The 27,065-nt window shown below is 35.1% G+C and overlaps 1 protein-coding gene across 2 annotated transcripts in view; it reads left to right on the forward strand.

Moving 5' to 3' along the window:
- The window catches only part of TRPM7 (transient receptor potential cation channel subfamily M member 7), a 137,838-nt gene that overhangs the window by 41,799 nt on the left and 68,974 nt on the right, over positions 1–27,065 (forward strand). For both annotated transcript variants that reach the window (XR_006354726.1, XM_043982235.1), the window contains exons 2-9: positions 3,532–3,611; positions 7,540–7,578; positions 9,792–9,990; positions 10,954–11,167; positions 12,847–12,971; positions 15,866–16,037; positions 16,385–16,559; positions 16,993–17,116. Coding sequence is in view for 1 of the 2 variants with exons in the window: in XM_043982235.1 (XP_043838170.1) it covers positions 3,532–3,611; positions 7,540–7,578; positions 9,792–9,990; positions 10,954–11,167; positions 12,847–12,971; positions 15,866–16,037; positions 16,385–16,559; positions 16,993–17,116 (1,128 nt within the window). In the remaining variant the exon portion in view is untranslated. The remainder of the gene's footprint in view (positions 1–3,531; positions 3,612–7,539; positions 7,579–9,791; positions 9,991–10,953; positions 11,168–12,846; positions 12,972–15,865; positions 16,038–16,384; positions 16,560–16,992; positions 17,117–27,065) is intronic.

The raw sequence follows: 27,065 nt of genomic DNA on the forward strand, positions 1-27,065 counted from the left end.
GGGTTAAGTGACTTGCCCAGAGTCACACAGCTAGTAAGTGTCAAGTGTCTGAGGCTACATTTGAACTCAGGTCCTCCTGAACCCGGGACTGGTGCTTTATCCACTGTGCCAACTAGCTGCACCCCCCCACCCCATTTGTTTCCTTTTCTCACACTTTAAAGGATTGTTGTAGGTATTGCATGGTAGACACTTTTTTGGAGGAGAATCTTTGTCTACATTTAAAAAAATACTTGGGTGGTTTTTTCCCCAATTGCATGTAAAAACAATTTTTAACTTTTCTTTTTTAATTTGAGTTCCAAATTCCTTCCTTTCGGGGCAGCTAGGTGGCACAGTGGATAGAGCACTGGCCCTGGATTCAGGAGGACCTGAGTTCAAATCCGGTTTTAAATACATAAAATAAAGTATATGGAATTACAAATGAAACCACTTATCAAAATATTGTTATCAAAAAAAAATTTTTAAGCCAAATTTACAGATCCCCTCAAATCTGGCTATAGATCTCTTATGGGTACCTGGACCCCTAGGTTAAGATCCCTTGATTAAAGCATTCTTCAAAGTTTTATCACAAGGATCTCAGCAGGGCAGAGAGTTCTTTAAGAAAAGGAATAGTTTTTCTTAATATACTTACAAATAGTCTCCTAATAGTAGTTTCCTGTTTAACATGGCTTATATAACAAGGCATTTTTCTTTTGAAAATTTTAATACTTAAAATTAGAAATTCATTCTAACTGCTTAAACTTCTCTGAAGAATAATTTGTTCACTGTTACCCTTTCTGTAGATATTCTCACTATTTTAGTGAGTCATTTAAATAAGTTACATGTTTAATTCCAATCTGATCTTGGTCTGCTATTACCTTGACATGTGATATGCCATGAGACTGAGCTCACTTGACTATTAACCTTGCCTCTTAGATTTCTGAGCAATAGCTTAGAGGCAGAAATTCCAAACAAATCTCTTTATCTTCTCACTTCATGCCATCTACACCCAATGAATCTCATTAATTAATAAATGAACAACTATTTCAGTAAATGAAGTCACTAATCTCACCTTTTTATAATTTCCTTTCTTCACCTTTTTCTTGTCATAGCTTTAATTTTTTTAAACTATAAACTATGAAAAGGTTTTATGATTTTGAAAAATTAAATCTTTTTTTTCATTTTAAGTTGTCACAATAGGAATTCATATTCATAGTTTGGTTCCTTCTGTTATATTGATCTTTGTTTCCCCTTCATGTAACATCAGAAAGAATGCAAATGAAGCCACTAGAGACTATTAATGATGTAAATTATTAAGAACTAAAGTAATACAGGCATAAGAAGACTTAGAATCTGAAAAGATGGTATAACCTTATTTAGTAGAAATATGACTTTTATATTTTTAAGGACACATTTTTAATTTGTAGATTATATGGCAAATAATGAAAGTCCTTTGGGGGTGGGATGAGAAAAAGTAGGACACCATCATTCTTTCAGGCTCCCAGGGTCATAACTTTGACTTTAACCATAATGTCATACTTCATTTAGCTAATCGATTATTAAATCTTATTTTACTTCCATAAGATCTCTCACACTTGACTCTTTCTACCTGCTCACATAGCCAACACCTATTAGATTGTAAGCTCCTTTAAGGCAAGGACTTTTTTGCGTCCCCAGCACTTACTTAATTGCACAATACTTGGCAATTAATAAGAACTTAATAAATGTTGGTTGATTGAAGAACAGAGAGAAAGCCAATTTGGGTGAATTTTAGAGGCAGGAAGGTACAGTTAGTTAGACTTTAAAAGCTAAATAGATGGGAGTTTACATTTTAATCTAGAGGCAGTAGGGAAACCACTGGAGTTGAGTAGAGGTGTGACAAGGTCTGAATTTAAGGAAAGATTATTTGGAAAGCTGTGTGGAAGAAGGACTTAAGTAGGTAGAGGATTGAGGCAGGGAGATTTAGGCCTTTGCAATAATCTAAGCAAGAGTAGATGAGGGCTAAGCCAAAGATGGCAATTGTGTGAGGAGAGAGAAGAGTTCTGAAGCAGGTGATACTATAGAGGTTGAAATGGTATGATTTGGCCGATGATTAGATAGTTGGGTACAGGGAAAGTGAGGAGTCAAAACACTGAGTTTATGAACTTGATATCAGATGAATGGTGTCGTGTTCTCCATGAATTACAGAAGTTTGGAAGGGGGTTAATTTTGAAGGCAAGATAGAGTTCAGTTTTGAATATTGATTGACTGAATAATCTTGTGGGGCAATAAATTTTAGACTTTTCAGAGGTTGTTGTAAGGAAAGTGGTTTGTAGACCCCAGAGTGCTTAAGAATGTCAGCTATTATCTTCTATCCTTTTCTGTTCAACTGCCTTTTTTTCATCTTGATCTACATCACCACCTGTTAGGCATTTTGAAATGGATGTCTCCCTAGGTCCAAACTCAATAAATCTAAAACAACTCTTACCTTGCCTCCCCACTCCTACATTCACCCCCAGCCTACCTTTTTACAAACTTCTGATTCCTTAGATGACACTGTTAGAAAACCTAAATGTCACTCAGATTTATAACCTTAGAGTCCATTTCCCTCCATAGATTTGTCTGTTCTGATTCACATCATCTCTTGCATCTATCCCCTTCTCTTCCCTCACATGGCCACCGATTTAGTTAAGAAGTCCTTCATCTTCGCTCTGGACTATTGACACACATTTTCTCCAACATTTATCATTTTCCTTTTTTGTCATATTAGCCAATTGGATAGGTGTGAGGTGTTACCTCAGAGTAGTTTTAATTTGCAAGAAATAATGATTTTAAAGAAAATTACAATCATAGCTGAAAAACTTATTTATACATTTTCTCAGGGTGTGAACAATCATACACAATCTTTAGGGTGTGTTTAAAACCATTTGTGGTAGAAGAATTACAAAAGTGTCACTCTTTTCTGGAAAAAGTTTTCAAGCAAAGAATTGCACATAAAATGTGGAAAGCAAAGAGCACAAAGTACACTGAAGAACTTTTTACGATAACTTTCAATATAGTTAAAAAATAAGGAGCCACGGGTCAAGTAAAGGAGCATTAAGAGAAATTTGCTCACAAAAAGGAAGTAACCAGTAAATTTACATTTCCTGTAATGTATAGGGCTCTTCTCAAACTCCTTCTAGTTAGTTACTTCATCCTGGATCTTCCCATTATCTATAAATGTGCCATGATTTAAAACAATGGATGGATGAATGAATGAATGAATGAATGAATGAATGAATGAATGAATGAATGAATGAATGAATGAATGAAAAATAAGAAAATTTGACATTCCTCTATTTGATTATATTTTTTGATCATTTCATTTCTCCCTATGACTTGATCATTCTAAACCTATTCTCCAACTTTATCTTAACCTCCAGCCACTTTACCCTTCAGTGCTTTTTCAGGCCATTATCTCAGCTGAGACTTCACTTTCTTCTCTTTCCAGTCCTGACTCCATAATTGACTAATTAACTGCATATTGTCCTTTTTTCTGGAATAAAGTTTCATAAAGTTTCTATTTTCTTTTTTTAGTCCCAGAAATCCTGGATAGAAAATACTTTGACCAAGAGGGAATGTGTTTATATTATACCAAGTTCAAAGGACCCTCACAGGTAAGCAAACTATTATTTCCTTCAATAAATTTCCAAAAATGGTTAAGCAAATTTCTGATGCTTTAGTATATTTTCAACCACCATATCTCCACATAATTAATTACTTTGAATTACCTTTCTGTTTTAGAGCATCTCCTGATGGAGGAATGTTAGGTAGAAAATAATCCTTTCTTCTATACCTAATCTCTATGCCCATAAAGCACTCTACTGTAAAATGTTTACCTCTCTTAACTCACTGAAAAGTGACTTTTCCCAGCCACTTCAAAAGAGTCATAAATGGGGCAGCGAGGTGGCGCAGTGGATAAAGCACCAGCCCTGGATTCGGGAGGACCTGAGTTCAAATCCAGCCTCAGACACATGACACTTACTAGCTGTATGAACCTGGGCTAGTCACTTAACACCCATTGCCCCACAAAAAACAAACCAAAAAAAAAAGAGTCATAAATATGTTTATATATCCTTATTTAGAGTTTGTTTTGCTTAGAATTCATTTCTTTTTTAGTCAGTTGTTCCTCTAATCCTCCCTGCTCCTTTCTCCCTTTTCCCTTCTGCTTCTCTGTTGAGTATAGTGTATTTTTGTTCATGTGTGTATTTATTCTTCCCTCCCTTGACCAGTTCAGATGAGAATGAGGTTTGGATTTCAGCCACTACTCCCCACCTCTTACTTGTTAATATAGATGTCTACTTCACTTTCCTTCTACCTCCCCAGAGTATTCCTCTTCCCTTCTCTTTGCATTTTTTTTCTTAGGATAGTAAAACAAAACAGAACCACTCCTAGGCTTTATATAATTAAACTATTTTACTACCCTGGTGATAATAGGGTTCAGAGGAGACTCATATCATCTCCCCATATTAGAATATAAGTAGTTTATTCTTGTTTAGTCCTTTTATCATTGTTCATTCCTGTTTATCTTTTTATATTTATCTTCTTTCCTATGTTTGAATATCAGTTTCTGCTGAGTTCTGGTCTTTCCATCAAGAATGCTTGAAAGTCCTACTTCATTAAAGGTCCTTTTTTCCCCCTGTAGATTTATATTCAGTTTTGCTGGTTGTTATTCTTTGTGTTAAACCTATATGAATGATTCTGACTGTGGTGCCTCAGTACTTGAGTTCTTCCTTTTGGCCTTTTTGTGGTATTTTTTCTTTGACCTGGAAGCTCTGAATTTTGTTTTGGTTTTTTTGTTTGTTTTTAGTGAGGCAATTGAGGTTAAGTGACTTGCCCAGGGTCACACAGCTAGTAAGTGTTAAGTGTCTGAGGCCAGATTTGAACTCAGGTCCTCCTGACTCCAGGGCTGGTGCTTTATCCACGGTGCCACCTAGCTGCCCTGAAGCTCTGGATTTTGGTTATAATGTTCCTGGGAGCTTTCATTTAGGAGTTTGTATCAGAAGGTACCTAGTGTATTCTTTCTATTTCTACTTTCTTCCTAGTTCTAAGTGATCTGCTGATTTTTAATATTTCTTGGAATACAATGTTTAGGCCCCTTTTTTTTTTTTGGTCATTGCTTTCAGATAGTACTGTGGCTTAGATTTTTTTCTCCTCAGTCTGTTTTCCCAGTTAGTTTGTTGTTGTTGTTGTTGTTGTTGTTTTTTGCTGTGAGATACCTTACCTTTTCTTCACTTTTTTTTTTCAGCCTTTTAACTTTATTTTAATATTTCTTGTTGCTTCATGGAGTCATTGGTTTCTATTTGCTCCATTTGAATTTTCAGGGAGTTTGTGTGGGAAAAGATTTTGTACCTCTTGGGCCAATTCTTTGTTCCATAGTTCTTAATTCTTTTTCAATTTTTCACCTAGCACTCTGATTTCATTTATAGAAACATTTAAAATTCTTGCTTCATTGCTCTTGTTTGTTTAGAATTCTAGAAATTCTAGCTGAATTTGTTCCAAAGCTGTGGGTTGATTCCCTCCCCCCCAACTTTGCTTGTATGTTTTAGAGTCATTTCTCTTCTTTTGAATTTGTGTCTTGAGCATCCCTGTCACCATAATAATAGGATAATATTCCATAATAATGGGATTTTGTTTGCTCATTCTTCTAGCTTATTTCTTGACTTTGAACTTGATGTTAGGGCTAGACTCTGATTTCTGGAGGGAATGTATAGGTTGGCCTATCTTAGTGTTGTCCTATTCCAAGACCACTCCCTACCTCAAATGCCACATTTAGATCTGTGACCTGGGAATGACAGAGATGTCAGGTACCCATTATCACCCCTGTTATTTAATATTGTACTCAAAATGTTAGCTATAGCAATAAGAGAAGAAAAAGAACGGAATTAGGATAGGCAGTGAGGAAACAAAATTAACACTCTTTGCAGATGATATGATGTTATACTTAGAAAATCCTAGAGAATCAACTAAAATGAAATTTTTAACAACTTTAGCAAAGTTGCAGAATACAAAATAAACCCACATAAATCATAAGCATTTTTATTTATTACCAACTGCTGGGAAGACAGTATGGCAAAAACTAGGTATAGACCAACATCTTATATCATATGTCAAAATAAGGTCAAAATGAGTTCATGATTTACATATAAAGGATGATACCTTAAGCAAATTAAAAGAGCATAGAATAGTTTCTCTCTCAGATTTATGCAAAGGGAAAGAATTTAGAACCAAAGTAGCTATGGAGAGCATTATTAAATGTAAAATAGATAATTATGAAATATAATAATATATAAAATTAAACCTTTTGCACAAATCAAACTGATGCAGCCAAGATTATAAGGAAAGTAGAAAACTGGGAGAGAATTTTTGTTACAAATATCTTTGATAAAGGCCTCATTTCTCAAATATATAGAAAACCGAGTCAGATTTATATGAATAAAAGTCATTCCCCAATTGAGAAATGGATATGAACAGTTTTTAGACAAAGAATCGTCATGAAAAAATCCTCTAAATCATTCTTGATCAGAGAAATGCAAATTAAAACAGTTCTGAGGTATCAGCTCACCTATCAAAGTGGTTAATATGACAAAAAAGGAAAATGTTGGATGTTGGAAGGGATGTGGGAAAACTGGGATGCTAATCCACTGTTGGTGGAGTTATAAAAAGACCCAACCATTCTGGAGAGCAATTTGGAACTATGCCCAAAGGGCTACAGAATTGTGCATGCCCTTTGATCCAGAAATACCAGTGCTAGGTTTTTATTCCAAAGACATCTCCCAAAAGAGGAAAAGACCTATATTTACAAAAATATTTATAGCAGCTCATTTTGTTGTGGCTAAGAATTGGAAATCAAAGGAATGCCCATCAATTAGGGAATAGCTAAATAAGCTGTGAAATATGATGGTGATGGAATATTATTATGCTCTAAGAAATGAGAAGTAGGATATTTCAGAAAATCCTGAAAAGACTTGTATGAACTGATTTATAATGAAGTGAGCAGAAACAAGAGAACATTGTGCAATATTGTTCGATGAATTGTGAAAGACTTAACTATTCTCAGCAATACAACGATCCAAGACAATCCCAAAGGACTGTTGATGAAACATACTATCCACCTGCAAAGGAAGAACTGATATTGATGGAACAGACTGAAGCATGATATTTTTTTTACTTTCTTTCATTTTTTTTCTTTTATTCAAGTTTTCTTGTACAAAATGACTAATATGGTAATGTTTTACATAATTGTACATGTATAGCCTATATCTGCTTACCACTTCAGGGAGGGGTTAGGGGAGGGAGGGAAGGAGGGATAAAAATTGGAGCTTAAAACTATAAATAAAAATGCTCATCACCCCCCAAAAATAAATAAAAAGGTCTATTAAAAAGAAAAAAAAATAGGATAAGATGTATATTAAATTTTTAATTAAGAGCTCAGTTGTGCAAATCAATTGACACCTCTGTTATAAGTGTGATTGAAACATAAACTTTCTCTTGACATTTTTATGGAGAATTATATATAAATTTTAATATTTGTTTATCTTACAGATGCCTTCCAGGATGTCAGATTTGTCAGCAACTTGTCAGGTAAGTTTGGTTTTATTCTAGATGAATATTATGACTTTATTATTTCAGAGGCATTTGAGCAGGTGAGCACCGAAAAATGGAAATTGAAGTACTTTTCAGGATTAAAAAAATTGCCAAACTTACAATTGACATCATGCAACTCAAAGCTTTATAAAAATGTTTTACAAAATCTACTGTTGCCCTCAAATTTCTTGAAAGTTGATGTCCAATCTTTGATTATCTTTATTTGTATAAGATTAATTAAAAAATATATAGGTATCTGACTTTTGAATCAGTTTTTCTATATATTTTAACTTATATCTGCATAAGTCATTTAATTTCTCTAGATGATCTTTCATCCAAGGTTCTTTCTCATTTTGACATTCTATGATTCTATTATGTTTAAGGCTTTAAGAAAATAGGACAGGAAGTGCTCTTTCTTCTCATAATGGGGGATCCCAATAGCTGCAATATATTTTGAGGAAAAATCAAGCACTAAAATTTGAAAACATAAGGGACTGTTTCATGGATGACTTGACAAGATGAGCCTTGCTAAGAGTTTAGTTGTAAAATATGAGGATGGATTGCACGCCAGGCATGAGATACAAGTTGTACAAATGCCTGGAATGGTAGTCAGGTGCCAGGTAGTAGTTGTATTTGGTTGTAATGTCACATACATCAATGGGACTAATGTCAGATAAAACCTGGTAGTTGAGTTGGATCCAGAATGTGTATGGTTTCATATGTAAACCTCAAGTGTTTTGGATGATGGATTGGAGAGTGGAGAGACCAGAGGAACAGATATCTATTAAAAGTCCATTACAATAATCTAGGCAATATTTGATAAGGGCTTTATTTAGGGTGATAACCCTGTGGGTACATCAAAGGGAACAGATGAAAGGGGAGTTGTAAACAGAAAATTGACAGGCTTTGGCATCTGATTGAATATAGAAACTAGAGAAGAGAGAAGAGTCTACAGTGAATCTGAGGTTATAATCCTTAGTTTTTGGTTAGGATGGTGATAACCTAACAGAAAAAGAGATGTTTAGAGATCTGACTTTTTTGGGGAAAATAACTTCCATTTTCAACATAGTGAGTTTAGATGCTTTTTAGAGAATTCATTAAGTAGTACACACAACGATCTGCCAGGAAATAGGAAGAAAGTGTGCTGATGGGGTTTTTGAGTGTTCACTGTGGAGAATATGATAGCAAGTTAATAAGGAAAGAATAAAAAGAGTTCTTTGTAGCAGAAACCAATTGAGTTTATAGAACATAAAGTTCAAGTGGACTTATTTTCTCCTTATACAATTGCTTAAACCAGCCCTGGAGTTCAAGGGCAGAAAGAAGATCATAATATTGACTGGTTGCAGATTGCAAGGGTGATTTATAAAGACTGAAGGGAATTGAAGTCAGAGCAGTGATGACCTGGAACAACTAGTAGTAATGGAGAGAGTGGGAGTCATGTTGAGGATGAATGACTCATTTCAGGAGGAGTAAAGCAGAGAGCAATATGGAAGAAGTCGAATTTTTGGTCAGAGTGGAAAATTTCATGGTTTAAATGCATGGCCATACCATAGTTTGGGGTGATGATAGTATGTTACCTCTGTGTGGGGCTTGAGGTAAAGTTGAGATATGCTATGGAAATTGAGATTGATGAAGTGGGAAGCCATGTGTTATGAGAACAAGAAGTATGGGTGTTGCCTTTTCCTTTTTAAATTTGTCATATAGTGTAAAATAGCATCAGATACCATATTTTCCTTACACAAATTGATCTCAACAAAAAATTAGTACTTTTAGGTGGTTGGAAATTGATAGTTTGTTCTAGCATAAGCCTAAGTGATTTTTTTAAAATTGTGTACTCATCTGACTTAGAATTTTTTTTAAACTCCTCCTGCTGCTTGTTTGTTTTTAATCTTCCGGGACTTGGTCTACATTTTTTTTAAAAGATTGGCTTCTAAGTGACTTCCCCCCCAAATTAGGGGCTTCTGAGTTCATTAGAAACATTTATCAATTACTTAAAAGATACAGTATCTTGAAAATAGTGGCAGTTTTTCTTTAGACTTGTTCTGAGATTAAAAGATTAGACTTTTTATTCTCTTTTTTGTGGTTAGTATATTGATGCCTAATATCTCTGTTCGTTTTAGTGAATTCCTGTGAAATAGAAGGGAACATGTTGTTAAATTGAATTTCCTTTAAATAGTGCTGCTTAATAAAATAATTCCCTTTTTCCATAGGTGCTTCTGTGGTCGCTTGGTCAGGCAACATGCATGTTTTACTGCAAGTCTTGCTATGAAGTACTCAGATGTGAAATTGGGTGAACATTTAGATCAAGAGATAGAGGAGTGGTCAGTGGAAAAACACACGGAACAGAGCCCCACTGATTCTTATGGTGTCATTAATTTTCAAGGGGGTTCTCATTCATACAGGGCTAAGGTATGTGCCATATATTTTTCTCCCTTTGTGTTAGTAATTACTTGAAATAGTTAGAGCACTAAATACCCTGGCCAGGGAAATCTTATTTAGTCATAGTAGTGTAAGGATGTAATTATCCAATTGAAAAATCATTTATTTGGCATTTTCTATTTGCAGAGCACTATAGGGGGAACTAGATGAAATTCAGAAATAATTATGATTTTGGTACACAGCATCAAAATATTATACATAGGTTCTTATCAGAAGTATAAATATTGGCCATTTGCTAAGTTTACCTAGAACTTGTGCATGCGTGTGCATGTGTGTGTGCATGCATGTGTGTGCGTGCGTGTGTGTGTGTAATACTTTTTAAACAACTCCAATGATAAAATATTTCTGAATGGAGTCTTTGGTTAAACTTAATTCTCTTCAGTTCAGTGGTATCTGAATTTAATAAACAGCCTTCTGTTTATGAATATTTTGTTAACTTAGTGCTTTCAATTGTAATAGGCTTTGTATTTATGTTATAACACTTAGAACTATTTTGCAATAATTTTTTGGCGTGGGCAGCTTCTCCATTTTATATCTTGCTTGATAATGATAAATAAAATGTCTTTCAAGGAGTTAGAGAAGCCATTGGTTTGACTTGATCACATCTTCTCCTATTCCCTCTTCCCCCAATATTATTTGTACAATTCCTGAGTGTAATCTTAAGAGAATAGCAGAAATCACAAAGATAAAAGAAACAGTGATGGACTAAAAATATTTAACTGTAATTATTTTTTAAAAAGATAACTAATTATTTTTACATTTATGAATTGGGAATCTTGATCACTTAGCACATGCTGGTTCATAGTTATGTGAATGTTTTAGATTGTGAAGTCTGTTCTTTCTATTTTAGGGAAAAAATTGTCCTTTTAAATTTTGGAATGATGTGCTATACAAACCTCAGCATCAGTTATTTTATTTTCTTTTATACTTTAGTATGTGAGACTGTCATATGACACCAAACCTGAAATCATTCTCCAGCTTATGCTTAAAGAGTGGCAAATGGAATTGCCCAAACTTGTTATTTCCGTACATGGTGGGATGCAGAAATTTGAACTTCATCCACGAATCAAGCAGTTGCTTGGTAAAGGTCTTATTAAAGCTGCAGTAACAACCGGAGCCTGGATTCTAACTGGAGGAGTGAACACGGGTTTGTGTTGGGTTTCCTAAAACTTTAAGGTTTTAATGCATAGTTTTATATTAAATAGTATGTGTCTGAGATATAAACTTGAAGAACACCTCCAGAAATTGGGCATTTTATATAAGCTGTGTTGCTTGTATATGTCTAGCCTTCAACTTAAAAATAGCTTAATAGAATTAATGCATTTAAATTAGGTTTTTAAACTGTTTTAGTAACTGAAAATGTAAAAGTTAAAACATTTTTGTTAATTTACAATTGTGGTTAGCATATAAAAATAAAAGGGCTTTGGTTTAGATCCAGACATTGAAATAGTAATTCATTCCTTTTTCTGAGATGATATGAGAAAACCTGAAAAGAATACTTCTAGTTACAGATAAGTTGGTGGAATATTACTATTGGTATTCCAATTCCATTGACAGAAGGGAGTAACAATTATAAAAGCTTAAGTTCTAGTATCTCTTTTATGTGATTAACACCCTTCAGCCTTTTCCAAAGTTTTTCTAGGCATTATCCCATTTTAGTCTCATAATAATTCCATGAGACAGGCAGGGAATTTTTCCTCATTTTATACATGAGGAAGTTAAGGTGTTTAACTTTCTTTCCCAGAGTTATGTAATTAAGCTAGAATCCAGGCCAACTACTTTCCACTAGATACAATTCTGGTTAAATTATGTATATTTTATGGACCTCATTTATACATCTAAATTGATATACCTTTTTTCTTTTTTAAAGAATCAACCCAAATTGGATACTGATTGAATATATGGGTGAAGGGTGATGAAGGAGTAGAAGATGAGCCTGGATGACTAAGGTTTAAAGCCAGAGTGACTTCCGCTTTGGAGGGGAAGATGATGAGTTTGAGGTTTCAGCAAGATATCTAAGTGATATCAAATTGATACCAAAATTTCTTTGAAAAGGCAGATTTCTACCTGATATTGCATTCTAATGTACAGACTTCTATATGGGCTATAACATAATAGAGTCAGCTTAATAATTCTAAGCAAATTAAACACTCAATGAACAAAGAAAATGTACTTATTTTAGTATCCTAAGTAAGGCAAAAGTGGGAAGGTAAATTCACTATAAATGTAACCTAATGTAAAAGCAAATGCAAATTATTTTGGTTAAAAATATTTTTCATTACCCCTTTATTTTTTTTTAAAAAAACAAGTTCTTTTGATGTCTATTTTCCCTTTATTTTTGAAAATTATCTAAAGTATACAAATTGAAAACCTACAGACATGAAACCTTTGCATAGATAGTGAGATTGTAGAAGATATTGCTCTTTCCTTTAGAGATCTTTGCAATTTGCAATCAATAGGAGCAATGAGGGAAACTTCAGATTTAAACATGGTTAAGTGTTCTATAAAGTACTCAAAACAATCTAAAGAATGTGGAAAAACTCCATAGCAGTATAACAGAAAGCTATTTATTACTAATTAGGTCACTGGGAAAATCAGGAGTTGGTTTTACTTGCCTCTTGTGTACTCTGATAGGATGCTTAGTCTATTGGAAAGAAAATTGATAGAACTGGGTTTGAGTCTCTTGTAAGTTTTCTGGTGTGTAAGTCTGGGCAAATCACAACCTCTCTGAGCCTCTGATTTTTTTAAAGCAAGATTTATGAAATTTTGAACATGTAGAAGACTGATGTATAATAATATTTTTAAAATAAAACCTTGTGTGCATAGGTGTGGCAAAACATGTTGGTGATGCCCTCAAAGAACATGCTTCTAGATCATCTCGAAAGATTTGCACTATTGGAATAGCACCATGGGGAGTTATTGAAAACAGGAACGATCTTGTTGGAAGAGATGTAAGCATGAATTTCATTATGCTTTTTGCAGATTTGTAATAGTAATTTATCTATCAGTATAATTATGTGAGGAAAAAACCTTAGTGTTTTGTTGCTATGCACTAAATAAGAATCTTGTGACTAATTTGGCATTAATAAACTTTAAAACTTTAAACAAGAAGTCACTAGTCAATAAATATTTATTAAGGACCTTCTAGGTGTTAGGGATGCCCTTTGTACCCCCCAAAAAGCCAAAAACAAAGATGGTCCCTGACCTCAAAGAGCATATAATCAGTCAATCAATATCTCTTTCTCTTAGTGAGACAGTTGGGGTTAAGTGACTTGCCCAGGGTCACACAGTTAGTAAGTGTCAAGTGTCTGAGGCTGGATTTGAAGTCAGGTCCTCCTGAATCCAGGGCTAGTGCCACCTGTCTGCCCCCATGTAATATAATAGAGAAGACAACACTTAAAAGGAAGCTGGGGCCAGGAGGAACAGAGAGATACCTGATTGCGGGGGGGGGGGGGGGGGGGGGGGGACGGGACGGGACACGGGGGAACAGGGTGTGATGGAGAAACCAGGCGATTTCCAAAGTAGAGCAGCCAGATGGGAAATGAGGAATAAGCATAGGAATATGTTATTAAAGCTTACGTCTTTAAAAATTTCTGAGTTTCATAAATTCTTGATAGCAACAGAAGTTAGCAGAATTTACTTTTGGCATTAAAGTATACCTCATAGGCTTGTTGTGAGGAGCAAATGAGATAATAGTGTAGTACTTTATAGACTTTAATGCTTGTCACCTTGTCATCACCATCATCTCAGGGAATGCTAGAATTTTAGAGCAAGGTAAATACTAGAGAATATACAAATAATGAATCCTCCAAAGTGGTCATATTACTTGAATTTACATCAAATATTTTCATTGGACTAGAATCAATCTCCGTGTTTAATTATAATGATAACTTTGAATAGTGTGACTTTGAATACTTGCAATCACTTCAAGGGATTTATTATTCCCACTAATCGAGACTCAGAAATATTTAGATTTTTTAATTGATATTTTAGTATTTCAGTAGATCTTTGAAGTAATGGGTATTGGATTGCCCTGTATTGGTGCTGAATACAACTATCCAAGTTTTTACATTCTCTGCTTTTCCATGCAACCTGAAATGTCCTCCACAGATGGCTAATAAATAATAATATGCATACATTATCTAATTCAAGGCTATTTTCTGAAGAACTTTTAAAATTACCATCATCTAAATTTTATTTTAAATAAAACTTACCAAAAGAACAATTTTCAGGCAGATGTGAAACCAGGTAGATTATGAAACTCATATAAAGAAAAATTGAAACAATAAGCAACATTTCAACAAACACTGTGTCTAGCATTGTGCTTTGTAGTGTCAGAGGTACATAGGAGATGGGGGAATCTCTCATAATCATTGAGGAAGGAATCCATACAGAAAATTGGATGGCTAGAGAACTGTTGAAGGAGGCAGGAAATTGGGTTGAAGGTTATCTCTCGAGTTACAACCTAATGTGAGGTGGCAGTATTGCATCCTGTGATAGCCCTGAAAACTTGCCTCACAGGCTCAACCAATAAGAGAAATGGTTCCAGGAATTTGGGGTCCCAGTCGGGAAGTAGAGGACAAACACAGGCAAAAGCAGGAATAGTTCTGTTGTGGGCCCAGGGGTACCTCTGGACCCTGGTCAGGAAACAAGTGGGGGGGGGGGGTTTGTATTTTTTTAAGGCTACATTGGATGATGATTGAGTAGTTTTGAGGATTAAGTCAGAGGAAACTACTGTCAGGGGCCTCAAGTCTTCCCTGTGAAGAATGATACTACATTATCTGCTATGTTAGGAAATATTGGTGCCCTTGGGGGCTTGAAGGGAGAAAAAACATTTTGGAAAAGTAGTCATGAAGGTAGATGAGTTGAATGCTACATTAGAATGTGACTTAGAATGTGACATTAAACTGAGAATTAAATACATTGAGAAATAAAATACATTGAAATTTTCACAATTCCAGAGCATGGTTGTGTACTATATATTTTTTCTTTCATTTCTTTTTTTTAATAGAATTTTATTTTCCAAAATATATGTAAAAACAAAATTTTAACATCAGTTTTTTTTTTAAACTTTGTGTTCCAACTTCTCTTCACCCCTCCATTCCCACCCCCCACCCACAAGAACTCAAGCAATTCAAAATAAGTTATACATGAATAGTCATGGAAAAATTCCCATATTAGCTAGTTGTGAGAGAAAATAGTCAAAAAACCCAAAAGTTCAGATTAAGAAATTGTCAAAGAGGAAAAGAAAAAAAAATTTTTTTAAATGTGTCAAGCTTAAGGTACTATATACAGGTTATAATGAACAGGATACTATCAGAAAAACCTGGAAAGACATACATGAACTGAAGCAGAGTGAAATGTACTGTATACAAAATAACAGCAATAGTGGGGAATGATCTGCTGGGAAGCATGTGGTTATTTTCAGCAAGGAAATGATCCAATATAACCCTGAAGGACTTAGGAAGCTTGCAACCCATCTGCAGAGAAAGAACTGATAGTATCTGAAAACAGATGGAAACACATTACTTTTAACATTTCTTAACATCTTGGGTATTTGCAGTCTAACAATATAAAGTACTTGTAAACACCCCACCACAGTTGTTAATAAGGTTGAACTATTAAGTATGACAAATATGAAAACAATGATAGCTTGAAAGTCAAATTGAATTCACTGTTAAGTTTTTTCTTTCATGTTGTGGTTATTTGTCCTATATCTTTTGATTCATATTTATACCATATTTAAACTAATTCAGTTACAGGGAGAACTATTCAAGAGCAAAGAAAAAGAAAAGCAAATTAAATTTTTGATCTGCTAATTCTTTTGTGTTGTGTATGATCTTAGGTGGTTGCCCCTTATCAAACTTTATTGAACCCTTTGAGTAAATTGAATGTTTTGAATAATCTCCATTCCCATTTCATATTGGTGGATGATGGCACTGTTGGAAAGTATGGTGCAGAAGTGAAATTGAGACGAGAACTGGAGAAAGCTATCAATCAACAAAGAATTCATGCTAGTAAGTCAGTTCATAATTTATAGCGATCATTCCTTATAATACCAAATGTTAGCAGCCCAACCACTCAAATTACATAGAGAATTTTATCTCCTTGTACTTGGAATATACCCAAAAATATTATAAATATCAGTAGAAAGGGATTTAGGCATTCATTTTGCATATATGAATATAAGGACACACATACACACACATTTAAAATTTTTACATTCTTAAACAAGTATATAGAATAAAGAAAATGTGATAAATTTACTATTGGTTTGTACTACCTTTTGTGAAAGAATATAGTTGAATTATGGCTTCAACTTGATGACTGAACTTTGTTTTTTCTTAATTTTTTTTTTTTAAAGGAATTGGTCAAGGTGTTCCTGTGGTAGCTCTCATTTTTGAAGGTGGACCCAATGTTATCCTTACAGTTTTGGAATATCTTCAAGAAAGTCCACCTGTCCCAGTGGTGGTTTGTGAAGGTACAGGTCGAGCTGCAGACATACTGGCTCATGTTCATAAACAAACAGAAGAAGGCGGGTAAGAAAAGCTTTTGGTAGCGGGGGGAGGTAGAATTAATTTAAGGATTTATGGAAGAGGTTTTTTAAAAAAGAAATTAGATTAATTTTTTTGTTAAAAGTTGAAAAACATGAACACTTCCGGGGGTACTGTTAACGTCACAATTAATGTTCATTTTGCAAAATATTAGGAAATATTCTCCTTGTGTCTTGTAAAAATGTTTACAAATTTAGTAGAGGAAAGTCACTCAACTCAATTATTATTCATAACTTGGAATATGGGATTCTTTCCCCTGATCACAGTAGACAAAAATTCAACCAACCTATAAAATAAGATGTTAGTATAGCATCTGAAAATGTGTCTTGAATGAATTCTGGCTGTGTGGCACCTTAAAGCACATGGCTACATAGAAGAATTTAGTAGTTACTGAAATCTTTGGCCATCTTTGTTTTAGAAATCTTCCTGATGCAGCAGAACCTGACATCATTTCAACCATCAAAAAGACATTCAATTTTGGCCAGAGTGAGGCTGTTCACTTATTTCAAACATTGATGGAATGCATGAAAAAGAAAGAACTTGTAAGTGGATTTCAGCAGAGAAAGCTTTTTATTTCCATTAAAACTCATTCTGAATCAGAGGGAAATGATTTATGAAATAAGAGCTCTAACTTCTGATTATAGTATTTAGATGTTTAGTTGGATCTGTGATTTCATCCATGTTACCACATCCTCTACTGATCACAATCCCTCCTCCCCTTTCTATCTTGTATGTCTTTCTGTAAATTCTCCATGGGACATCTATCCAATTTCCTAGGAACACTCCTTTGTTATTTAATTAATTGATTTTTACTAACTTGGGAGTACCTGTGTATCACTTAGGTTGTCTAACTTTCTTTTGTCTTATAGTAAGTACATAATCAGTCCACCTCCTTTACTTGTAATATATTTCTTAGAGGAAGTCTCACTATTTCTTGAATTTAAAAAAGAAAAAAGGTCATCTTGGATGCTACTTGTAATTTCTTCTTAAATCAGGGTATTATTCCATGATTTACAACCACATAGCCTGATGAGGTAGATAAATATCTGTCTTCAGTCAGGAAGACTTGAGTTTAAGTTTTATTTCTGACAGGAAACTGACTCTAATACTGGATAAATCACTTAACATCTCAGTGCTCCAGACAATTCTCTAAGACCATAAGTGGCACAGCAAGTGCCAGTCTATGTTGATAGATGCAATTTTATTATAAGGAATCTCCTATGCCAATTCAGTCCCAAGTCTGGGTACCTTCCCTTTCTTCTCCTGTCTCCCTCCCTGCCACTTCACAAACTTTATCCCCACAAAGTGCTGCTTTTATCAATGAAAGTTTTGATACAATTTTTCCAAGTGCAATCCAACCCAATCATTTCTTTTTCAGTTCTAGTTCCTTCTCATTGGCTTTTCTGTAGTACCCACCCAAGCTATCTGTCTTTCTGTTTAGATTATAGATAGACATATGAACAAAACCCAGTGAGCTACCTGTCCTGAAGTCATAATTTGATCAAAGTGCATTTTTCATCCAGACCAGGCCATCTTTTTTAAATAACCGTGGATCTCATTAAGGACATATTCTAATGTCTGGGCTTCAGTATAGTCAGCAGTGTTATCTATGAACAAGAATATCTGATAAATCTTGTCATAGGGAGTCCTTCTGTTTGGTGTTTATGTAAGGCAACCTCTATAACACTGTTGAATACTGTATTTAAACCAGCTCAGCTGCTTTTAAAAAATCAATAAACAGAAACAGAGGTATTTCATTATCTCTATCTCTCTTCATTGTGAGATTTCTCAAGATATAGAGTCCATTCTCAGAGAGAAGGCAAGCTTTCATCACCTTTTGCCTGAACTATTTCAGTATTGGACTTCTTGCCTCAAGTCTCTTCCCTTTCTAATTCTTTAATTTTCCACACTGCTGCCAAATGTAAATTTCCTAAAGTCTTCCCCTGTCATGCCTTACTTAAACTCCACTGCTTCCTCCTGTTACCTCCAGGAGCGGATTTAAACTTGTCTGTTTAGTATTTAACTCTTTAGAACCTTCTCCTTTCTGTCCTTTACAGTGTTTTGCTTCTATCCTCCATAGGCCAACCAGCTTGTCTACTTAGTGTTTCTTAATATACAGTGCTTTATCCCCTTTCTCCATGCCTTTCCACTTTCTGTCTTTCTTGATAGTCACACTCTCCATCAGTACCTCCAACTTCTAGATTCTGTCTTCCTATAAGACTCAACTAAAACACCACTTCCTCTGAGAAACCTTTCTCTATCCACACAGCTACTAGTGCCTTCCCCTCTAAAGCTGCCTTTCATTTACTCTTTACTTAACTGGTTTGCTCTCGGGGGGTGTGTGTGTGTGTGTGTGTGTGTGTGTGTGTGTGTGTGTGTGTGTGTGTGTGTGTGAAGTTCACATAGAGAGGTGACCTATCCATTCAAATTTTAGCTCCTTGAGGGTAAGGACTATTTTTTTATTTTTCATTGTATCCCCAGCACTTAGTACAGTGCCTGAGACATGGTAGGCCCTTAATAAATAAATGCTTATTGACTGTCAGACATAAGATAATAATTACTGATTTCTTTTTCATTTGTGTGTCTTTCTCTGTTATAACAAGGAGAAATATCTGTTAAAATATTATCTGTAGGTTTTTCCATTCTTTGGAATCTTATCTTTGAGATAAGACTTAAATACATAAAGACACCCCCCCCCCATTTTTTTTCTGTGTACACAGCACAACATAAAGAGTATTCCATATAAAACCATGAATTTCCATTTTGCGCCATTTACTTTTTGTGAAACTGTAATAAATACTGCACATCATTTTCAACTCTACCCTGCTTTTCTATGCTTCCTTCTAAGTTTTGTTTTGTTTTCTGTTACTTTTTTTCCCTCCCTCTCTCCCCTTCCCACCCTAGAAAAGTCTACCATTAGACACAAGTGTGTGTGTGTGTGTGTGTGTGTGTGTACCATACTATGCACACTTCTCCTTATCAGTTATTCTCTCTGGATGTGAATAACATCTTCCTTTCTAGGTCCTTTGTAATTGATTTGAGTATTTATATTATTCAAAATGATTTAGTCATTTAAAGTTGTTCTTTGTATAACATTGCTGTTACTGTGTACAGAATTCTAAAACTTGGTTCTGCTCATTTCACTCTTTATTATTTCATGCAAATCTTTCCATGTTTTTCTCATCATTTTTTATAACATAGTAGTATTTTATCACAATCATATACCAGAACTTGTATAGCAGTTCCCCAATTGATGGGCTTCCCTTCAATTTCCATTTCTTTGCCACCACAAAGAGAGGTGCTATAAATATTTTAAAACATATAAGGTCTTTTCCTTTTTCCTTGATGGTCACCCTGGGAAGCAGATCTAATAGTGGCATTGATTTGTCAAAAGATATACACAGCCTTATAACTCTTGGGACATAATTCCAGATTGCTCTCCAAAATGGTTGGATCATTTCACAGTTGGACAAATAGTGTGTTAGTGTCCCAATTTTTCCACATTCCCTCCAAAATTTGTCATTTCCCCCTTCTATCATTTTAGCCAATCATCTGATAGGTGTGAGATGATATCTCAAAGTTGTTTTAAATTGCAATTCTTGAATCATTAATGATCTAGAGCATTTTTTCATGTGACTATATATGTTTTTTATTTCTTCTTTTAAAAACTGCCTGTTCATATTTCTTTGATCATTTATTAATTGGGAAATGATTCATATTCTTATAAATTTAACCAAGTTCTCTATATATTTGAGATATGAGAATTTTATCCAAGAAACTATATATTAATTCTCCATCTCCCCCCCACCCCAATTTTCTGCTTTCCTTCTAATCTTGGATTACATTGGTTTTATTTGTATAAAACCTTTTTAATTTAATGTAAATAAAATTACCCATTTTTCATATCACGGTTCTCTCTCTCTCTTATTTATTCAAAAATAATTCTTCTATCTATAAGTCTGATAGGTAATGTGTTACATGTTCTTCTGATTTTCTTATGATATCTCCCTTTACATCTGGATCATATATCCATTTTGACCATATCTTGGCAAGTGGTTTAAGATATTGGTCTCTGCCCAATTCCTTCCAAACTGCTTTCCCAACAAATTTTACCAAATAATGAATTCTTATTCCAAAAGCTTGTCTTTACATTTGTCAAACACAAGGTTACTATAATCATTTGGTACTGTAAATTATATGTGTACTCTGCACCACTAATCTACCTTTCTATTTCTTTAGCTAGTGCCAGATAGTTTTATTAATTACTGCTGTGTAATATAGTTTAAGATCTGGTACTGCTAAGTCTCCTTACATTTTTTTCATTAATTCCTTTGATATTCTTGACCATTTCTTCTTCCAAATGAACTTTGTTACTATATTTATGTTCAAGTGGTTCCTGGGTTTGTTTTGGTATGTATACTCCCAGGTATTTTATACTATCTATAGTTTTTAAAAATGGGGTATCTCTTACTCTCTCTTCTTGCAGGGTTTTGTTGGTGATATGCTGATGATTTATATGGGTTTATTTTATATCCCTCAAATTTGCTAAAATTATTGTTTCCACTAACTTTTTGGTTGAATCTTTAGGATTTTCCAAGTATGTCATCATATCATCTGCAAAAAAGAAACAGTTTTATCTCATTTTCCTTTCTGATTCCTTAGATTTCTTTTTCTTCTCTTATTACTGTTGCTAGCATTTCTAATACAATACTGAATAATATTGGTGGCAATGGGCATCTTTTTTCACCACTGATCTTATTGGGAAGGCCTATTCCCATTACAAATAATGCTTGCTGATGGTGTTAGGTATTTTCTTATTAATATTTTAAGGAAAAACAAATTTACACCTATGCTTTCAAGTGTTTTTAATAGGAATGAATGAATGTTGTATTTTATCAAAAGACTTTTCTGTATCTTGATATATTCATATGACTTGATACTTTTGTTATTAATATAATTGATTGTATTGTTTTCCTTATGTTAAACCATCCCTGTATTCCTTGTATAAATCCCACATGGTCAGAATGTATTATAATCTTAGTAATATACAGTAGTTTCCTAGCTAGTATTGTATTTAGGATTCTCTGAAATATCTTGAAAATTAATCTTACCTTTAAAGTTGTTACATCCTGCTTGTTGAATTGCAGATTTATAGGTATAGAAATATTTACCAGACATGGTCAAAGTACTGATTTGTTATGTTTAATTGTGCTTTTTTTTTTTTTAATTATGAAGGTGGTTGTGGGGGGGTCCTTGAGAAGTTACTGTAATTTCTAAAAAGTTAGTAATAATACATCAAAAATTATCAGCATAAATGATTTCTTCTATCTGTATTTGGTCACATTCAGCAGATTTTCCTGACTTCAGCTTTTTTGGCTGCCTCTCAGTTTAAGTGACTTCTCCATTAAGTTTTCCCTGTTCTCTCTCCCTTGCTCCTCCTCTCCTTCACCCCACTTATTCTTTTCTTCCTTTTCAATTTTCCATCTACTATGCTTATATATGTTTGTATTTCTATTATAATCTTTCCAGTACAGTATGAACTTCTTAAAGGAAAGAACTGTTATTTGCATCTTTTAATAAATGTAAGTTGAATTGAATTGAAATCTTGCTCATTCAACAAACATTAAGCACCTACTATATGCTATGCACTATGCCAAGCCCTGAGGATACAAAGAAAAGGAAAGACAATCTTTGCTCTCAAGGAGCTTACAGTCTAATAGGGGAGACAACATGAAGGACAAAAAAAAATGTACAAACATAATGTATAATAAATTGTAATAGAGAGAACTGCTTCTTGTAGAAGGTGGGGTTTTAGCTGGATTTTTAAGGAAGCCAGGGAAGTCAAGAGGAAGAGATGAAGGCAAGAAAACTCCAGGCATGGAGGTCCACCAGGGAAAATACCTGGGACTTGGAGATGAATTGTGTTGTATGAGGGGCAGTGATGCCAGTATCACTGTATCAAAGAATATGGGGGACTGAGTGTTGTGTAAGAGGAATAAAAAGGTAGGAAAAGGTCAAGTCATGAAGACTTTAAATGCCAAACAAAAGATTTTACATTTGTTCCTGGAGGTGGAAGGGAGCTACTAGAGAATTGACATGGTTAGACCTGTGCTTTAAGGAGGATCTGTTTGACAGGTGTCAGAGGTGACAGACAGGTGATAGAAAGGTGGAATTGACAGGCCTTAGTAACTAATTAGATAAGGGAGATAAGAGAGATTGAGGAGTTGAAGATGACACTTAGGTTGTGAAACCTGGATAATTCGAGTGTATTTGTACCCTCAACAATAATAGTCAAGTTCAGAAGAAGGGTGGTTTCGGGGGAAAAGAACATGAGTTCAGTTTTAAATATGTTGAATTTTAGATCTCTGTGGGATGTCCAGTTCGAGATAGCCAATAGGCAGTTGGAGATGCTCACATATTGAGCCATGTGGATAAACCCTATAGATGCAGTTGTTAACTTGTTGTTTGTCCTTTGTTCTCGAAGAGGACCATGACATTGGGGTGATATCATGACTTGCAATGAATTGGATTTAGGTGAGGGAAGGCTGTGCAAAGTCACCAACCTCACTCTTTCTTCCAGAACCATCTGGGTCCAGTGGCAAGATATAAATCAGGATGACTGGAGATGGCCCCAGATGTTTAAGGCAATTGGGCTTAAGTGACTTGCCCAGGGTCACACAGCTAGTAAGTGTCTGATGTCATATTTGAACTCAGATCCTCCCAGCTCCAGGGCCAGTGCTCTATCCACTGCACCACCTGCTGGGCCTATCTTCTCATAAACCTTCCAACATTGACTATTGCCATTTTTTGGTCATTTTTGCCAATTTTCAGGATATGAAGTGAAACCTCAGTTTTTTTGGTTTGCACTTCTCTTACTATTAGTTATTTGGGGGTATTTTTGCATGTGGTTGTGAAAACATAGTTCTTTTGAGAACTATTTTTTCATATCCTTTGGCCATTTATATATTAGGGAATGGTCACATACATGTTTTATTTATATATTTTGAACAACAAACTCTTCTCAGAGAAATTTGATATAAATATTTTCCCCCATTTGATCACTACCTAGATGCGTCAATGCTGTCTCTGTAGAAGTTTTTCAGTTTCAAGTAATCAGTTATCTATTTTATCTCTTGTAATTGCCTCTGTCTCTTGTTTAATTAAGAATACATGTCTTATCCATAGTTGGGAGAAGTATGTGATCTGTTTCCCTTCTGATTTGTTTTCTATTATGATTTTTTTTTTTTTTTTAGTGAGGCAGTTGGGGTTAAGTGACTTGCCCAGGGTCTCACACAGCTAGTAAGTGTTAAGCGTCTGAGGTCGGATTTGAACTCAGGTCCTCCAGACTCCAGGGCCGGTGCTCTATCCACTGTGCCACCTAGCTGCCCCCATAGTTCCTGTAACATAGTTATTGTTTCTATGATTTGTCCTTTGATTCATTGATTTAAGATTTCATCAAGTGTCAGTTTTGGTTCTTTTTTATTGTCCCTGAACCAGTTTCTATTCTTACCACATTGTTGTCTATAAAGGATTTATTGACTATTTCAGCCTTTTTACATTTGTTTGAAAAATCTCTCTGCCCTAGCACATGGCTGGTTTTTTTAAGTTTCATGTGGTTCAGAGAAATATGTAGTTTTTTTTATTGTCCTATTTAGAAGATACCGTAAAGTCTCTTCAACTCTTGTTTCTCCAGAAATTTTAGTTCATATTTTCCCTTTTGTTTATCTTTCTGTTAGATTTTTACAAAACTGGGGGAGGGATATTGAAATATCCAGTCATTTTGTGTTAGCTTTCTATATCTTCCTAAAGCTCAGATGTTTCCTTTATGATTTTGGATGCTAAGGCATTTGGAGCATATACGTTTATTATTGATATTGGTTTTTTAGCTTTTGTTCTTTTCAGCATAATACAGTTTCCCTTTTTATCCCTTTTTATTTTTTGAATGTTTTTGCTTTTTCTGATAGCATGATCACAGCTCCTGTTTTATGGATTTACTTCATACATAGCAATTTTTTTTCTATCTCCATAGTTTTATATTATGTCTGTCTTTGCTTTTTAAATGAGTTTCTTGTAAGCAACAGATTGTAGGATTTTTTTTATCCAATCTGTTGCTCTTTTTTGTTTTTCGTTGGACTGTTTAATTCATTCGCATTTAAAGCTATACCCCTGCTTCTCTCTCCCCCTTCACATACCCTCCCATATTATAATATTATTCCACAAAAGAAATATTTACCTGTAGAAAAGATGTTGCCAGGTTCTCCTGTCTACCTCCTCACTGTTACTTTTACCAGTTTTCTGCCATATGTTTCCATGTGTTCATTTAGAAAGAAGTTTCCTGTGTCTTTCTTCCATTACAGTGTTGCTGTTTGAATTTATTCACATTTGCATTTCTGTTGTTTGGGGTGTTCAAGAAGCAAATAGTATCTTCACTTCTGGTTTTATTTCTGAAATTTTCAAACACTTCTTTTTTATTCATCTTTTATCCCAAATAGTTAATCTCACAGTTGCAGGATAGGTTACCTTGAGCTGCATCCTGAGCTCAGAACACATAATTACATTTTTTCTGGTTGATAAAGAAGTCTTTTATTATTAGAATATCCTTTCCTTTGCATTTGAAGGTCTTTTTCTTGATGGCTTGCAGAATTTGTTTCTGAATTGTTAAATTTAAGCCCTATTGTCTTGAAATTTGCAGCCATGATTATTGTTGTTGTTTTCCCTAAAGGCTATTTGTGAATTTTTTCAGTTGAAATTTTATTTTCTATGTTCAGAAGTTCTGGGCAGTTCTCTTCTATTATTTCCTTCATTATGATGTTATGCATTTTTTGGTCCAGTTTTGTTCTTCTTCCATGATTCTTAGATTCTTTCTACACCTCCTGTCTTGCAGATCCATGTTTTGTTTGCATAGTGAGCATATTTTATTTAATATTCTTGTTTTTTGCTTCTCTTCTTCTAGGTTGCCTTTCACTTTTTCTTTTCTTTTTCTTTTCTTTTTTTTTTTTTGGTGGGGCAATGAGGGTTAAGTGACTTGCCCAGGGTCACACAGCTAGTAAGTGTCAAGTGTCAAGACTGGATTTGAACTCAGGTCCTCCTGAATCCAGGGCCAATGCTTTATCCACTGCACCACCTACCTGCCCTATCTTTCACTTCTCTGTATTTACACATTCCCATTCTGTTGTTCTCCTTTTTGTTTCTTTGTTGAGGCTTGTCTTTTGAAATTTCAAGTCTTTCTGTTCCACTCATTATTTTTCCTGTGCAGGACATAAATTATGCTCTCATAATCCTAATTTCTCTTTTTTTTTCACCATAAAAGTATTTTATTATTTCCCAGTTACATGTAGAGATAGTTTTCAACATTTGTTTTTATAAGATTTCTAGTTTCAAATTTTTTTCCCTCCCTCTCCTCCCTCCCCCCTCCCCAAGACAGCAAATAATCTGATATAGGTTATATATGTACTGTAGAAATATTTTGAATGACTAGCTTAATTTGGGGGGGCTAAAGCTGACTGGGGTACTTAATCTGGGACTGTTGACTGACTGGTTATCTGACTTCATTAATTTAATGTGGGCTGTTTATAAAGTTCCACCACACTGCTCTACTCCCAAATTGATAACCAAAATATTAAGAAGCCTCTTAATTAAATAATCAAAGCAGAGTTTATTTATGAGATACTATTGAAAATTAAGAATACAGGGAAATAAAATGTACAACCTGACTGCACTTTGCACTTGCAGCACTTCTCTTTCCACTGTGTCTCTTTCCCACCTGCTGCCCTTTGAACTTTTTTAATACAATAAGGACCTTAGCCACCTCTCGCCTCAGGGTATTCAGGTCCTTTATTCTAACTCCCAGCCCCTTTCACTTTGTAAATCCCCCTGCTTCTAACTTTCCTTACTGCCACTGCTGAACCCCTGTGTTTCTCTCTCACCAGCCTCTGTCTGTCTGCTTGGTCAGTCTGCCCTCTGCCGCCTTTGCCGCCCCTCTAATCTTGTCCGCTGGCCTCTCCTCCTTGCTCCTAATCCTGCGTTTTCTCCTGCGTCCTTGTAGCCCCCTGTCTGTCTTCTCCAACCTTTGCTGTCTCCTCAGCAGCCTCTTGACCTCTTCTTCTCCGTCTGAACCTCTTCTTCTCAACCTCTCTCGTCCCTCCCAAACCTCTTCAATCTTGTCTGCCCTCTCCGTCTGAACCTCTCTAATCTCCTCAGCCTCCCCCTGAGTCTAATTCCCAGATCTATATATACCTTCTCTCCACTCAAATCTCAGGGCTTCTTGCACCCCTACAGACCAAGCTAATCTGCCAGCCAGGGCTGTGGGGGGGGGGCGGTGCGCCCCCGCTTCACGTGTCTCAGCACAGGCTATGCCAGAGCCCAGCATCTCTCAGATACCTCCGCTCAGGTTGGAGGGAGCTGGGGGCTTTTTTTTCCCCCAGCTGTCTGACCCGGCTCAGCTGAAGCAGAGGGGGAGGGGAAGAGACCCCAAGGGCCTAAGGCTTTCTA

This window comes from Dromiciops gliroides, chromosome 2 (assembly GCF_019393635.1).
Source record: "Dromiciops gliroides isolate mDroGli1 chromosome 2, mDroGli1.pri, whole genome shotgun sequence".
NCBI classification, from domain to species: Eukaryota; Metazoa; Chordata; class Mammalia; order Microbiotheria; family Microbiotheriidae; genus Dromiciops; species Dromiciops gliroides.